Raw genomic sequence first — 13,243 nt, 5'->3', positions numbered from 1 at the left:
TCATTCTACTCGAGGCACCAGAGCAAATGCTGCTTTTCCGAAAGTGGTGCATTATAGAAGCAAAATATATCTGTGTATAAATAGATACATCTGCATATTTTTATATAGAGCAGGAAACAGTTCAATAACTGTACTGTACAATTTCACTGTCTGCAAAGAAAATGCCCCCGTCAATGGCATTTCAGATGGCACCTTACCAGGGGCTGCAAACAGCCACCCATTTTTTTAATCTGGAAATGAGACGGTTTTCGAGTAGAGAGTAAAATACAATCTCTAGACCAGCGAAAACCTCCCATCCACACTCCAGGTCACACACTAGAATGGGGTGAGTAGTACGGCACCCACTGATTCTTCTGGTGGATGCTTTTGTGAGGTCCCTGACTGACCAGGAAATCTCAATACAACTTACCTTGATTCCACGGTAAATATTTAGCCAATAGAAGGCACATCTCAAAGTAAACACAACAAAGTAGATTGGAAATAATTTTACAAGGTCACCCTAATGTGGGAACTTTACATTGCTTGAACTGTTTGTTGCTTAGACGTGCCTGATGAAGGGGCCTTGGTGTTCCAAAAGCTTGCAATTTATTTTTATTGTTAGCCAATATAGATATCACTACTACCATAGTTTTGTATTTTAATTTGTTATTTTTGCTGAGAGGACAACTTGTACAAGAGTTCCAACAGTGGCAACAACATGAAGATACAATGCAACATATATGTCTATCCATACCCAACATCTATGTTTCCTCTACTTGTGAGCACTGGACAAATCTGTAAATGGGCAGTAACTTATGGCTACCAAATAAATGTTTTATTTTATTGCTCTACCGGCAACTCACTAAAAAAGCAAATCAGTTATTGATTGCCATAGATTACTGCCCAGGTTGCAATTTTGCCCCGTATTGGTAAAGGATGTGAAAGTAAAACTTTTTTGATGCCAAACCTTTGAGCAAGTTGGATCTCTTCATCATTACTTTGGGGTAAGGGCACACGCCTGCGCCAATGCACTCGCAGTGCTTCGATTTCCGAAGTCACCGGAAGTTTACTCGTGAGGAAACTTCGGAAATTGAAGCACCCCAAGTGCATTGGCGCAGGCGTTTTTTCATTGAAGCAGGGGGAAGCAGTTTGGGGAGATTAGCCACCCCAAAGAAGAGGCAATTAGTCGCTGGGCGACTAAATCTCCCTGAGTTTCCAGGTATGCCCTTACCCTTACTGACTTAAAGTTGATTATATCTTTGAAGGTGGTGTCCAGCCTAGGACTAAATTCATGATATAGATCAGTGATCCCCAACCAGTGGCTCGTGAGCAACATGTTGTTCATCAACCACTTGGATGTTGCTCCCAATGGCCTCAAATCAGATGATTATTTTTGAATTCTGGCTTTGAGGCAAGTTTTGGTTGTATATAAAACAGGTGTCCTGCCAAACAGAACCTCGTGTAGACTGCCAGTTCACATAGGGCTACCAAATAGCCAATCACAGCCCTTATTTAACACCCCAAGAAATGTGTTGCTCCCAACTCTTTTGCATTTGAATGTGGCTCATGGATTTAAAAAAAAGTTGGGAATCCCTGATGTAAATGAACACATTAACCATTGAATCACTATGCTGCCCATAAGGACTGTTGCCCTGTTATTAATGGAGCTGAAGCACCAGTCCAACTGGCAAAAATGGACCCATCAGGCCAAACCCATGAATGACAAAGGGTAAACAAGGATTGCAGTGCAACAAAAAGGCAACAAAAGAACAACTTGTCATGATTCCCATATGGTCACTTGAATAAGCCCCATATACTTCCCATGTCCAAGTCCATTGGCCAGTAAATGAGCATCATTCCATCTATAATGTATTTTCCATTTATTTAGGGGTTTGTTCAGATGTATAGCCACACTCACATCTGTAGCACATTGTTGTTAATATGTATCACCTACTATAATAACAGGCAATGGAAATTTCACAAAAGCATTTACATATTGTTTGGTTAGCTTGAACTTTTGAATATGCAATGCGAGTACAAAACAGCAAGAGATTTTTATTTGAAAAATACATGTAGGTTTTCAAGAATGGATTTTGAGAGAAGAACATCAATATGAAGTGCCTAAGGCACCATTGAGCACAATAGCCCAGAATGGGGCTATGTTTATATAAAAGATGGCTGATGATAAACATTCTGCAAAAAAGACCTGGACATAAAATTCAACATAAAAAAAATGTACATGTACAGGGGAGAGATAAATAGCATACCAGAATAAATTTAATTTTTATTTTTTACTTATCAGTGTTTTTATTTTTGTATTTGGGGGTTATAGTCTACGATCTCCCTTTGGAGAAACAGAAGAGTATGTCATTTGCCAGCAACCAGACCTCCTTTATTGTATTTTTACTACCTACATTCCTACTACTGTATGGTTCTACAGTGAGAAAACTATAAGGGATCAGGATCTCCAGCACCTGGGGTAATTGGAGTGGAAACATATATTCTAGCTAAGGGGGCTCTGACCAAATGTCTTTGAACTGACAACCACTGCAATAATGTGTATATTTAACTTAGCCTGAATAACTTAGAAACCTTTATAAACACTGTCCCAATACGAAAACTAACTTGCCTTCATAATTTTTTATCTCTTTCTAACACCTGAATCCAAAAGCTGATCTAATGGAAGCCCTTTGATGCATTAGGGTTATCTATCTGTTTAAAATTTATAAAATATCACTAGGGGGCAGATTCACTAAAGGGCGAAGTGGCTAACGCTGGCGACTTTTTGCCAGTTTTGGTAACCGCAGGGGCATCACCAATTCACTAAAAGACGCAGGGGCCAATTCGCTAGCGAACGGGACCGCTGCTAGCATTTATTCGCACTCAATCAACAGGCGACTTTTCGCTCTGGCGAATGATTGTTATCCCACAAATTCACTAAAGCGTGGATTTTACTGATCGTTACCTCTTTCACCACAGGTGACTTTGCCACCTCAGACCAAACGAAGTGCTAAAAAGAAGCTAGATATTCCTCAATCTTCTGTCACTTACATCATATCCTATAGAAAATGCATTAAAGTTGAGAATACGCTGGCACCGAAGTAACGCCAGTGTAAAGTCGCCACCGTTCGCCGTCCGGGACGAAACTTCGCATATTAGTGAATTAGCGTATTCGTAGTGCATCTGTGCCTGGCAAAGTGGTGAGCGGGATGTGAAGCTGACGCTGGCGAAAATTTTCCCATTCGTGAATATGCCCCCAAGTGTGCAGCTTGTAATTCTTAACTGAATTTACTCCTATCTGGATTCAACCATAAATGGATTTATCTCTGGGATGGACAATGTGTTTCATAAGAAATAAATGACAATGAAGAAATTAACAATTCGCCATCTCTCCCTGTTTATGCACTGCTGCCTTTTTGAACCTTCTGTGCATAAAAGTAGGAATAATAATTCTCCATGTGTTTCTCAGTAAGACAGAGGTATTTGCAAGGAGTAACTACAATTTTACATAGTCCAGATCTTACCTTTTAATCCAAAAGAAGGTGCGGCCAAATTGAGCACTAAATTCCACGAAGATGACCATATAGGAACCCAACCAAGCCCAGTGATGTTTATGCCATATATTACGCTCCATAATCCACAAGTACCAGCCATAGCAGTTGTCCCTGTTATCCCTAGTGCCAGCTTTTCTCTGTATTGAGTTTCCAAGACAATGTTAATGATCCAGTATAGCTCCATATGGAAGAAAACACAGCAGGGTCATCTCTGATCCGTTAGAGGCACCAATGCCTTTCCCTTTATATACAAACACTTAATTTGTAGCTCATTTATTTTTTTATTTTTTAACATATAGGACACAAAGGTAGACACATCATCAGGTTTTCCTCCTGATCGGTTTTTAATGGGTTTTTTTTCATATATTTTTCTTTTTTTGCCAAAAAATGCAAGCAAAAGAAGAAGAAAACAAAAAGTTTGTTCTTCCATACAACTTTATCTTCAATATGAAGACAAAACAAATAAAAGAGTAGATGGAAGTGTGCATACAGCCTCTTTCCCTGAAGCAGCAGTTGTGTCGGAAATGAGGGGACACAGGGCATCCACGCAACAGATGAAGCTGATGGAACATTTGGTCCATAATCCCTTTGCAATTGGTAGTACGGTAAAAGTAAGCACCTTTATTTCCAGACAGTGTCTCCAACTATAATGCTTAGACTTTTCCAGTCATTTCCCACAACTTTTCCAAAAAATTAGATTTTCGTCTGATGACACCACATTACATAGTGTAGCAACCGAAACAATGTAACATTCCAGCCCTGCAGAAGACCCTCAATGCAAGGGCCTTATGCTTTTGATGGGAGTTCCATGCTTGATAAAATGTTGTCACCTGAATTACAAAGTTCTGTTTCCCCACTGCATAATCCATTCCTCCTTTTGACCACTACATTTCCCCTACCCACCCTTGTGTACTCCCTGACCCTCAATGTCCCAAAGTCTCATGCTATAGAGGTGGGAGACTGGCTTATTTGGACCCTCATGGATTGAATAGAGTTCAGGATTTTTTTCTGGTGCCCTGCTAACGTTATCCCTATCCTGAGGAGATCCCTGGAAAAGACAGAAAAACATGTCATGAGTTAGTGAAAGGGTATTGGATATGGGGTATACTGTGAGTCTTGTGAATGATTTTAATAAAACACAAGTAATTTAATGTATCCTGAGGAACAAAGGCAATGTTGTTGACTTTACTATAATGTAACTTAGGACACTAAATTTAGGACTTATTATTAGTTTCACCCTACTCTTCCTCATTGTATTATCTGCCTGGATCTGTCTGCCTAGGTCTTATTACAATAGGAAATGGGTATGAAAGGCCAATTGACGCAACACACCTTGGGAATGCTGGATCTACTGCCTGGGTAAGGATGGCAGAAGCTCTAGGGTTTCCAACAGTCAGTAGGCACACCAATCATTAAAAAGGGGAGGATGGTAGCATTGGCAATCACGTGCAGGATTGCGACACAACAATTAATTGTGTCAATATGTGACCTTTATTGTGTTCATTTTATAGCACCCACATTTGTACTGTGTAGTGGAGGTGCAGTCGGTAATTAGCCAGTTTGGGGGGGGGGGATGCAGGGGTAAAGAGATGGACAGATAACAAGTAACAGTGATATTATGGGGAATATGTGATGGGCATTTTATTGCCAATAGATTAGCTGCAATAGTGCAAGCTAGAATGCTATATTTATTATGTAGAATGTTTTACCATACCATAATACCACATATCTGCCATTTTTATAAGGGCTATATAACAATCACTATTATGCCCATAAAAAGTGATACTATTTAGCTATATCTAACTTCTCTCGTACAGAAATACATACTCTGAGGTCATCTGAGCGACAAGCTGTAGGGAGGTGAAACCGGAGCTCAGGAAGTTGTCTCTGTATTGTCCCATCTTGATAGCACTCAACCAGTCGTCTACTGAGGTAAAGGCTGAAATGTCTGGGATGGAGCGGTCGAGCAGCGGCTGGGAAGGCCTGTTAGGTAAGAGAAAGAATCAATATTTCAGGAAAGGGGCGAGCATTGCTGCTGGAACTTCCAGCACTGTCAACGAGTGCCTATTATGATGTTTATCTATGTAGCCTTTATTATGTTCTAATCCGTAGTCCTTAACCTCCTGCCCCCTATTTTGGAACTCCAGCAGAGGCTTAACCACTTTAATGTTTATAAAGCAAATTAGCCTGATCGTTACTGTGCCTTGAAATCTTGGTGTAACTAGTACTTTTGTTAGTTTATATCAGTGATCCCCAAACAGTAGCTCGTGAGCAACATGTTTCTCTACAACCTCTTGGATGTTGCTCCAAGTGGCTTTAGAGCAGGTGCTTATTATTGAATTCCAGGCTTGGAGGCAAGTTTTGGTTGTATAAAAACCAGGTGTACTGCCAAAACAGAGCTTAAATGTAGGTTGACAATCCACATAGGGGCTACCAAATGGCCAATCACAGCACTTATTTGGCACCCCAAGGACATTTTTTTATGCTTGTGTTGCTCTCCAACGCCTTTTACTTCTGAATGTTGCTCATGGGTTCAAAAGGTTGGGGATCCCTGGTTTATATCTACAATATATTTAAGAAATGCTTTCCATTTTTTTTCACTGCAACAAGAATGCAGACTCACACAGCGGGGATAGTAGCCACTGTCTTCAGACTGGCAGGGTTCCGGATCATCTTGTCTAAGGTGTTGACAATCTCCCCAAAGCGCGGACGGCTGTTGCGATCTTTCTGCCAGCAGTCCAGCATAAGTTGGTGAAGGGCAGCCGGACAGTCCATGGGTGGAGGAAGGCGATAATCCTGCTCGATGGCATTTATGACCTGTGGGATGACAGATATAAATATTCACTCTAAATCTAACAGGTAATGAGACCTGAGATGTAAAGAGTTTATTTGTATGGAAAGAAAGAAGAATGGGTTTTTTACATACATGTAGATGGAGGTGCAGTACAAGCAGGGCTGGGTTTATGAATTATGCTACTCCCAATGACATTATATGGCTCTTAAACTACATATAAAACTACAAATCTCAGCATCCTCTCCAACTTCTAAAGTAACAGAATCCTGATCAAGCCCAGTGTCAGACTGGCCCACCGGGATACCATGAAAACTCCTGGTGGGGCCAGGTGTCAGTGGGCCTCTTGCTTCTAACCATGTGGTCTATTTCACGGTCATTCCTTATTTCTTTATGGGAACAAAGAGGCTTAATAATGGAAGAATAAAGTATAGTATGTAGAGAAAAGAGACTAAGAGACTTGAGTGAGGAGAGGAGGTATAATTGTTTGGAAAGTGGGCCCTCAGCCTAAGGTTTTCTGGTGGGTCCCTGGTCCGACATTCATCAAGCCCATGATTACAGGCAGTGTTAGCTGACAGCAGAGACGTGTGGAAGACACTACAGTAACAGGGGGCCTGTTTACATTTACACGGTCCATGTAATTGCAGCCAATTGAAGGTATTGTCTACAGGCGGCATGATCCTGTCCTGCTGTGTATGTTCAGATAATACAGCACTTTAAGCTTCTCACTACTACACTGGGGTTGGTTTAATTACTGCCTAGAGTGACCATTTCCCACCCCCTCCTTAATGATTAGAGGCTCAGAGAGTAAGGGCAGCCATAGATCCTGGGCTGTGGCAGGTTAATCAAAGCCGCTCACTGTTAAGAGCATTGTTCTACTCTCCCCTTCATTATATCCACCGCTCGCTGCATTACAGTAAGAGCGGAGCATCTCAACCTGCCTGACACATGTTCAAAGCTTCTTCAAGTCCAATTACTTCCTGGCGCACTGGCTGCACTTTCCAATTTTCTTGCTTTATGTGGATTCTTTTCTTCTTTTTCAGCATGATCCATCTGACACAGCAGCAGTTTCAGTGCTCGTCCATCAGTCAGCCCTCCCTTTTCCTTTCTTTGTGGCTTTTATTCTGTGCTATCTGAATAGAACTCTATGCAGAACTTCCATAGCTCCCTCTCACCCTATGGACAGTTCTTTAGGAAGGGGTTTCAAGTAAGGGCGACTGCTCTGGAGAGCATCATTTGTAGTTAGGAAGAGTGGGGGATCGCTGGCATACAGGGCAGCCATCAGGGGGGGACAGGGGGGAGAGTTGTAGGGGGCCCGAGGGTAAGGTGGGCCCGGCCACGCCACACTTACTTGATTAGCCAGGCCCCCCCATTTTTCTGAGAGCTGCTGACTGGGGCGTTAATTTTCTTATAATGTGGGGGGGGGAGTCTGGCCACCAATATTGGCCACCAATTTTTTTTCCTCATGTGGGGTCCTAGCCACCAATATTTTTTAATGGGGGGGCCCTGGCCACAAATGTTTTTTTATGGGGGGCCCTGACCACCAATATCTTTTTATTTTTTATTAACATGTGGGAACCCTAGCCACCAATATTTTTTGTTTTTTTACTGTGGTGGTTTGTGTGGTGGGGGGCGGACCTGTGGGGTGGGGAGGGCGGACCTGTAGGTGGGGCTTGCGGTGGGCGCAGCCCAGGGGGCCCAGGAAATTATGTCTTATGGGGCCCTGTGATTTCTGATGGCGATCCTGCTGGCATATACGTATTATTTTGCCATCACAATGGATTTATGATAACTTAGTTGCCATCAACTGAGAATGGAGATTTATTTAATTGGAAATGGCCTTCCTTTATTTTTACTTTTTTAACTTTCTGGATAATGGGTCTCCAGAACAAGGACCCCATCTCTGAAGTTGACAGACAGGTACAGGCACTGATTTTTGCTTTCTGTCCCTGGAAATATTTGTCCTATTGTGTCTGAAAACTGACCAAGTGCACAGAATTAAAAAAAAAAAAATATGAAATATAAATGTAATTTGAATGCATTATGACTTTTTCCCTTTACATTAAAGACAACTTAGTTTGGAGATGGTGGTTTAAAGAGCCTTGTTGCTGTATATGTGATTTAATGCAGAAGAAAGTCCTTTCAAAATGTTCTTTTAGTTAAAAAAAATTACAGAAATAATATATATGACTGTAAAATATCATATTGGACTAGAGATATAATAAGTCGTTATGAGCCACACTTTGCATGATCTTCTGATACTTACATCCTGGTTGGACATGTCCCAATATGGCCGTTCCCCATAGGACATCACTTCCCACATGACGATCCCATAACTCCATACATCGCTAGCTGAAGTGAACTTGCGGTAAGCAATGGCTTCTGGAGCTGTCCATCTGACTGGGATCTTACCACCCTGAAAAAACAATCACAAGACACATTTACTGTGTTGGCAGGTCAGAAGGGTGGTCCACATGAGGTCATGAAAAATACAATGTAGAGCCTCTTGAGCTTCACCAAAACATACTTTACTTGTTACAATGGACACTAGCTAATATGGGTCTCCTAGATGTTTGAGATGACATTTACAGCTTTAAAATACAAGGCAGTAGAACAGTGATCTACAACCAGTAGCTCGTGAGCAACATGTTGCTCTCCAACCCCTTGGATGTTGCTCTCAGTGGCCTCAAAGCAGGTGATTATTCTTGAATTCCAGGCTAGGAGACAAGTTTTCATCACATAAATACTAAGTATAGTGTCAAGTAGAGCCTCCTGTAGGCTGCCAGTCCACATAGAGGCTACCAAATAACCAATTACAGCCCTTGTTTGGCAAACCCAGGGACTTTTTATGCTTGTGTTGCTCCCCAACTCTTTTTACATTTGAATGTGGCTCACATGTAAAAAAGGTTGGGAACCCCTGCAGTAGAAGATATAGGGGATTACATAAAAAGTATATGGCATGGAAATGGGAGCATATACATAGATGGGACTTAATTGGTAGTGATCATGGGGTCTTATGTTGAACATCCTTAATCCTTTGCTGTTTCTCCAATTTTTGGCGAAGGGAAATGGATCAGATTCGATCCATCACTATTTATGGCTGTAAAGGCCCAACGTTGAGTTGCAAAATCTCTAGGGAACCATATAGTACACATATGGCCCTGAGTGGCTAAAAATGGCTCACAGTCCGCAAGGATTTCTCAGTAATGCTATATATAGAAAATAAAGTCATCTTTAAGGGTGAAGTGAGTCTGCTTATTATAGTATTATGAACCACGATTCATTTTTTCCACTGAGATGCCTGGGCCATGATCTATAAGATGAAACTCTGAAATCAAATTCTAATTAGTCAATACTGGTTCCTAGATCTGGGTTAATGCTGCCTCTAGAATAGCAACCTGCTTTCTATGAATATTAACGAATATTCCAAGAACACAGTAAAGGCAGCTCTCGTAATGAAGATACCCTATTCAAGACCTGTGTCTTATCTCAAGGGTGATGAATGGTTCCTAGAGTCTAACTAACTAGTAATAAGTCTTTCTCCACCGTTTCCAGGAAACAAGATACGCATTATGGATAGATTGTGGGTGGAATAAGTGGTGCCAAAGAAGTAAATACATTAAATGGGGGGGAGGGATAAATACCAGTGCCAAGCTGACCAGAGACAAGTGGTTTTCATTGGTAGTCACTCACTTATAGTCTTATAGATTAATATCTGGTAGAATCCTTACTAAAATACAGCTCCCTCTTTATTTAACAAGGCTTTCTCTCTGATACTGTAGCTACTGTATTTGGCTTGGGTCCTTAGTATGTACTTATACTGTGATCCATTATCTGGAAATCTGCTATCCAGAATGCTCTGAATTAGAGAAAGGCCATCTCCCATAGATTCCATTTTATCCAAATAATCGAAATTTTTAAAAATGATCTCCTTTTTCCTCTGTGATAATAAAACAGTACAATGTACTTGATTCAAACTAAGATATAATCAAACCTAACTGGAAACCAGCCTATTGGGTTTATTAATGTTTACATGATTTTCTAGCACAGGTATGGGATCCTTTATTCAGAAACCCGTTATCCAGAAAGTTCCAAAACTTCCATAGACTCCATTTTAATCAAATAATTCAAGTCAAAAAATGATTTCCTTTCTCTGTAATAATAAAACAGTACCTTGTACTTGATCCAATCTAAGATATTATTAATCCTTAATGGATAAAAAAAAAATCAACCCTATTGGGTGTATTTAATGTTTAAAAGATTCCTTAGTAGATTTAAAGAATGGAGATCTAAATTATTCAAAGACCCATTATTCAGAAACACCCAGTGGTCCCATAACTGTACATACTATCCACCTCCTCCAACCAATGTTCCCTCGAATTCCTTCTCGGCTATGTAAGCAAGAAAAAAAAAAATTTGTGCGCATTTTAAAACTGTGTTTTCACACAAAATAATTTGCGTGCACTACAGTTTTTTGTCTGCGCTGGCCTCAAAATTTGTGCAACTGCACCAGCGCACAGCTTATACCGCGAATTGCCTCCATCAGACTATAGAAGGTGCATAAAATAAAGCCAAAACACATATTACATCTTCTGTTAATTTTAAATGGCCACCTAATTTTCCTGCATGGCCAAGTAACTGAGCGATGGTGGAAGATATCACATGACTCGTTCCGGACCTGCTCCAGACATGGTCTTAAACAGACTACAAACCACATTACCAGTAGGTATTGCCCTGCATTAAGCACAATTCAGCTTAAAGGTGGTAAAATGTATTAGGCATGTATAAAGACATTTATTATAGAAGATCAAACTGGTAGGACACTCAGTGTTGTCACTCGAACAAATCTTTGGAGGCCCAAATAGTTTTCAAGAACCTTTAAACAGGGTTCAGATATACACAAAATACAGTATGTGGAAACACAAGGAGACTTACCAGGGAACTGGTGTATGTGGGATCTGACGTGTCATCCTGCAGATACCGGGATAAGCCAAAATCGGACACTTTACAGACCAAGTTGCTATTCACCAAGATATTTCTTGCCGCCAGGTCTCGGTGAACATAGTTCATTTCAGAAAGGTACTTCATGCCAGCTGCGATTCCTCGAAGCATTCCCACCAGCTGAATCACAGTAAACTGCCCATCGTTTTGCTGAATATAAATGGAAATATAGCAAAGTCATCACCCTATCGCTACCATCATTTTCCTTGTTATATCCCAACCTATCGAGTGCAACCATAGTGACATTTACTGTTTAAGACAAAAAGTATTCCCTACTGCTGTTATGAAGCATTTTTCAAATGGTAAGTCTGCACCTGGCTGGGAATCCTCAGACTGTGCATTTCACCATTAACTACAGACTTGTTTGTTGTAAAGCTTGTGGCATATTGATTCCAAAGCAAACTGTACATTGGCTCTGCAAATTGGTTCTGAGCTTAAGCTAGGAACACAGAGAGAAAAGCAGAATATTCAATGTATCCTGAAGGTCTATCAGACATATGATAGTGCAAATGGATGGCTAGAGTGTATTGATCTAACCATCTGGCCCACGGACATGGGAAGGGAAGGTTGGCAGGACATTTCCAGGATGGTCAATGCCACCAAAATTCACTACCATTCGTTTGTAAAATCTTTTGTGTGTGTGTGATCCGTCAGCTACGGCCTAATTATTCCATCTGTGGGACACAAGGAAGAAGATAGTAGCCCAGTCTAAAAGTGAGATTTTAGGTGCATACTAATTTGCTGATCTGGATAATACTGGAACTTCATCAGGATAGAAATTGCAGAAATTGTTTACGCAGGGCCCCAGAAAAGGTAGCTTAAAGGGCATGTAAAGGCAAAAAAATAAAATCCCATTTTTACTTTCTTTAATGAAAAAGAACAGTGGATGTTATAAAATGGTACTGATCAATACACGAGTTGCACATCACTGAACTAAGGATAAACATGATAAATGAGCATAGAACATGGCCTCCTATACATTAGAGTAGCCAGGGGACAGTTGAGTAAGAGTGAGCTATTCTTTGCTTCTGTTTTAGCTTTAGGGTTCTGATTTCCACTCTCCCAGAACTGGCCTTGCTTTCCTTTGTCTGCTCAGACATAAGAGGTCTCGGAGGATTGGATCCCATAACCTACTTTCTGCAGAAACGGTGGCACCAATTAATATCCCTATTTTTATCCATAGGCTGAAATTAGATTTTTAGGTCATATGCAGCTGCATGTTGTTAGTGCTTTATCTTTCCAACCACGCTGAATTGTCTCAACATGGAAAAATAATGTTCCTTATCCAGGGCTTATCAAGACTATTGTGTCTGTGTGGGCTACAACATTTTAAGCAACTTTGCAATATACATCATTTAAAAAATATGCAGACTTTTCATGATTTGTAATGGTTTCTGACAGTTCCTTAAGCCTAGCCCCCTGCTCTCCTGCTGAACTCTCTGACTACTTTGCTGAGCTGGCTGACTACTGTTACTTTGTATCAACAGCCTTCTGTCCTTAGCCTGAATCCTTCAAACCGCACAATTCCCTGCGCATGTGATTTCAATAAGGAAAGGAACATGACAGTGCAATGCATTATGGGTTATGTAGTTCCTGCATGCTGTCTGTAAGCTGCTGAGAAGTTGTTACAATTTGTAACATCAGTGTTTTAGTCCCTCCTTCCCTGCCAGGATTTCAAATGATGCAGAAAGAGAAGAATTGCTGGATTACAGCATAGAAAATGGTATTTATTCATACTTTTTGAAGAAACAGGTAACTGATATTTTAGGGGTTTCTGTGTTATGTGGGCCTCTTTATCAAATTATGGTTTGGAAGCCAGAGTTCCCCTTTAAGTTAACTTGTAGTGTGTCATAGAATGGCTAATTCTAAGAAACTTATTTATCTATTACAGTTTTTTAATGATGTGCCCTTTTCTTCT

General features: G+C 40.7%; 1 protein-coding gene across 1 annotated transcript in view; it reads right to left on the bottom strand.

Annotated features, from left to right (window-relative positions):
• Positions 1-2,014: 2,014 nt before the first annotated feature.
• The window catches only part of LOC108718198 (ephrin type-B receptor 1-B-like), a 160,274-nt gene continuing 149,045 nt past the window's right edge, over positions 2,015-13,243 (bottom strand). The window contains exons 12-16 of the mRNA XM_018265884.2: positions 11,260-11,475; positions 8,591-8,740; positions 6,157-6,350; positions 5,361-5,516; positions 2,015-4,581 (exon numbers count right to left, since the gene is read on the bottom strand). Of these exons, the coding sequence (XP_018121373.1) occupies positions 4,473-4,581; positions 5,361-5,516; positions 6,157-6,350; positions 8,591-8,740; positions 11,260-11,475 (825 nt within the window). The 3' untranslated portion in view covers positions 2,015-4,472. The remainder of the gene's footprint in view (positions 4,582-5,360; positions 5,517-6,156; positions 6,351-8,590; positions 8,741-11,259; positions 11,476-13,243) is intronic.

Source organism: Xenopus laevis, chromosome 5S (genome assembly GCF_017654675.1).
Source record: "Xenopus laevis strain J_2021 chromosome 5S, Xenopus_laevis_v10.1, whole genome shotgun sequence".
Taxonomy (NCBI): Eukaryota; Metazoa; Chordata; class Amphibia; order Anura; family Pipidae; genus Xenopus; species Xenopus laevis.
The sequence above is the reverse complement of the archived record's forward strand: the minus strand, read 5'-3'. Positions and strand labels throughout refer to the sequence as shown.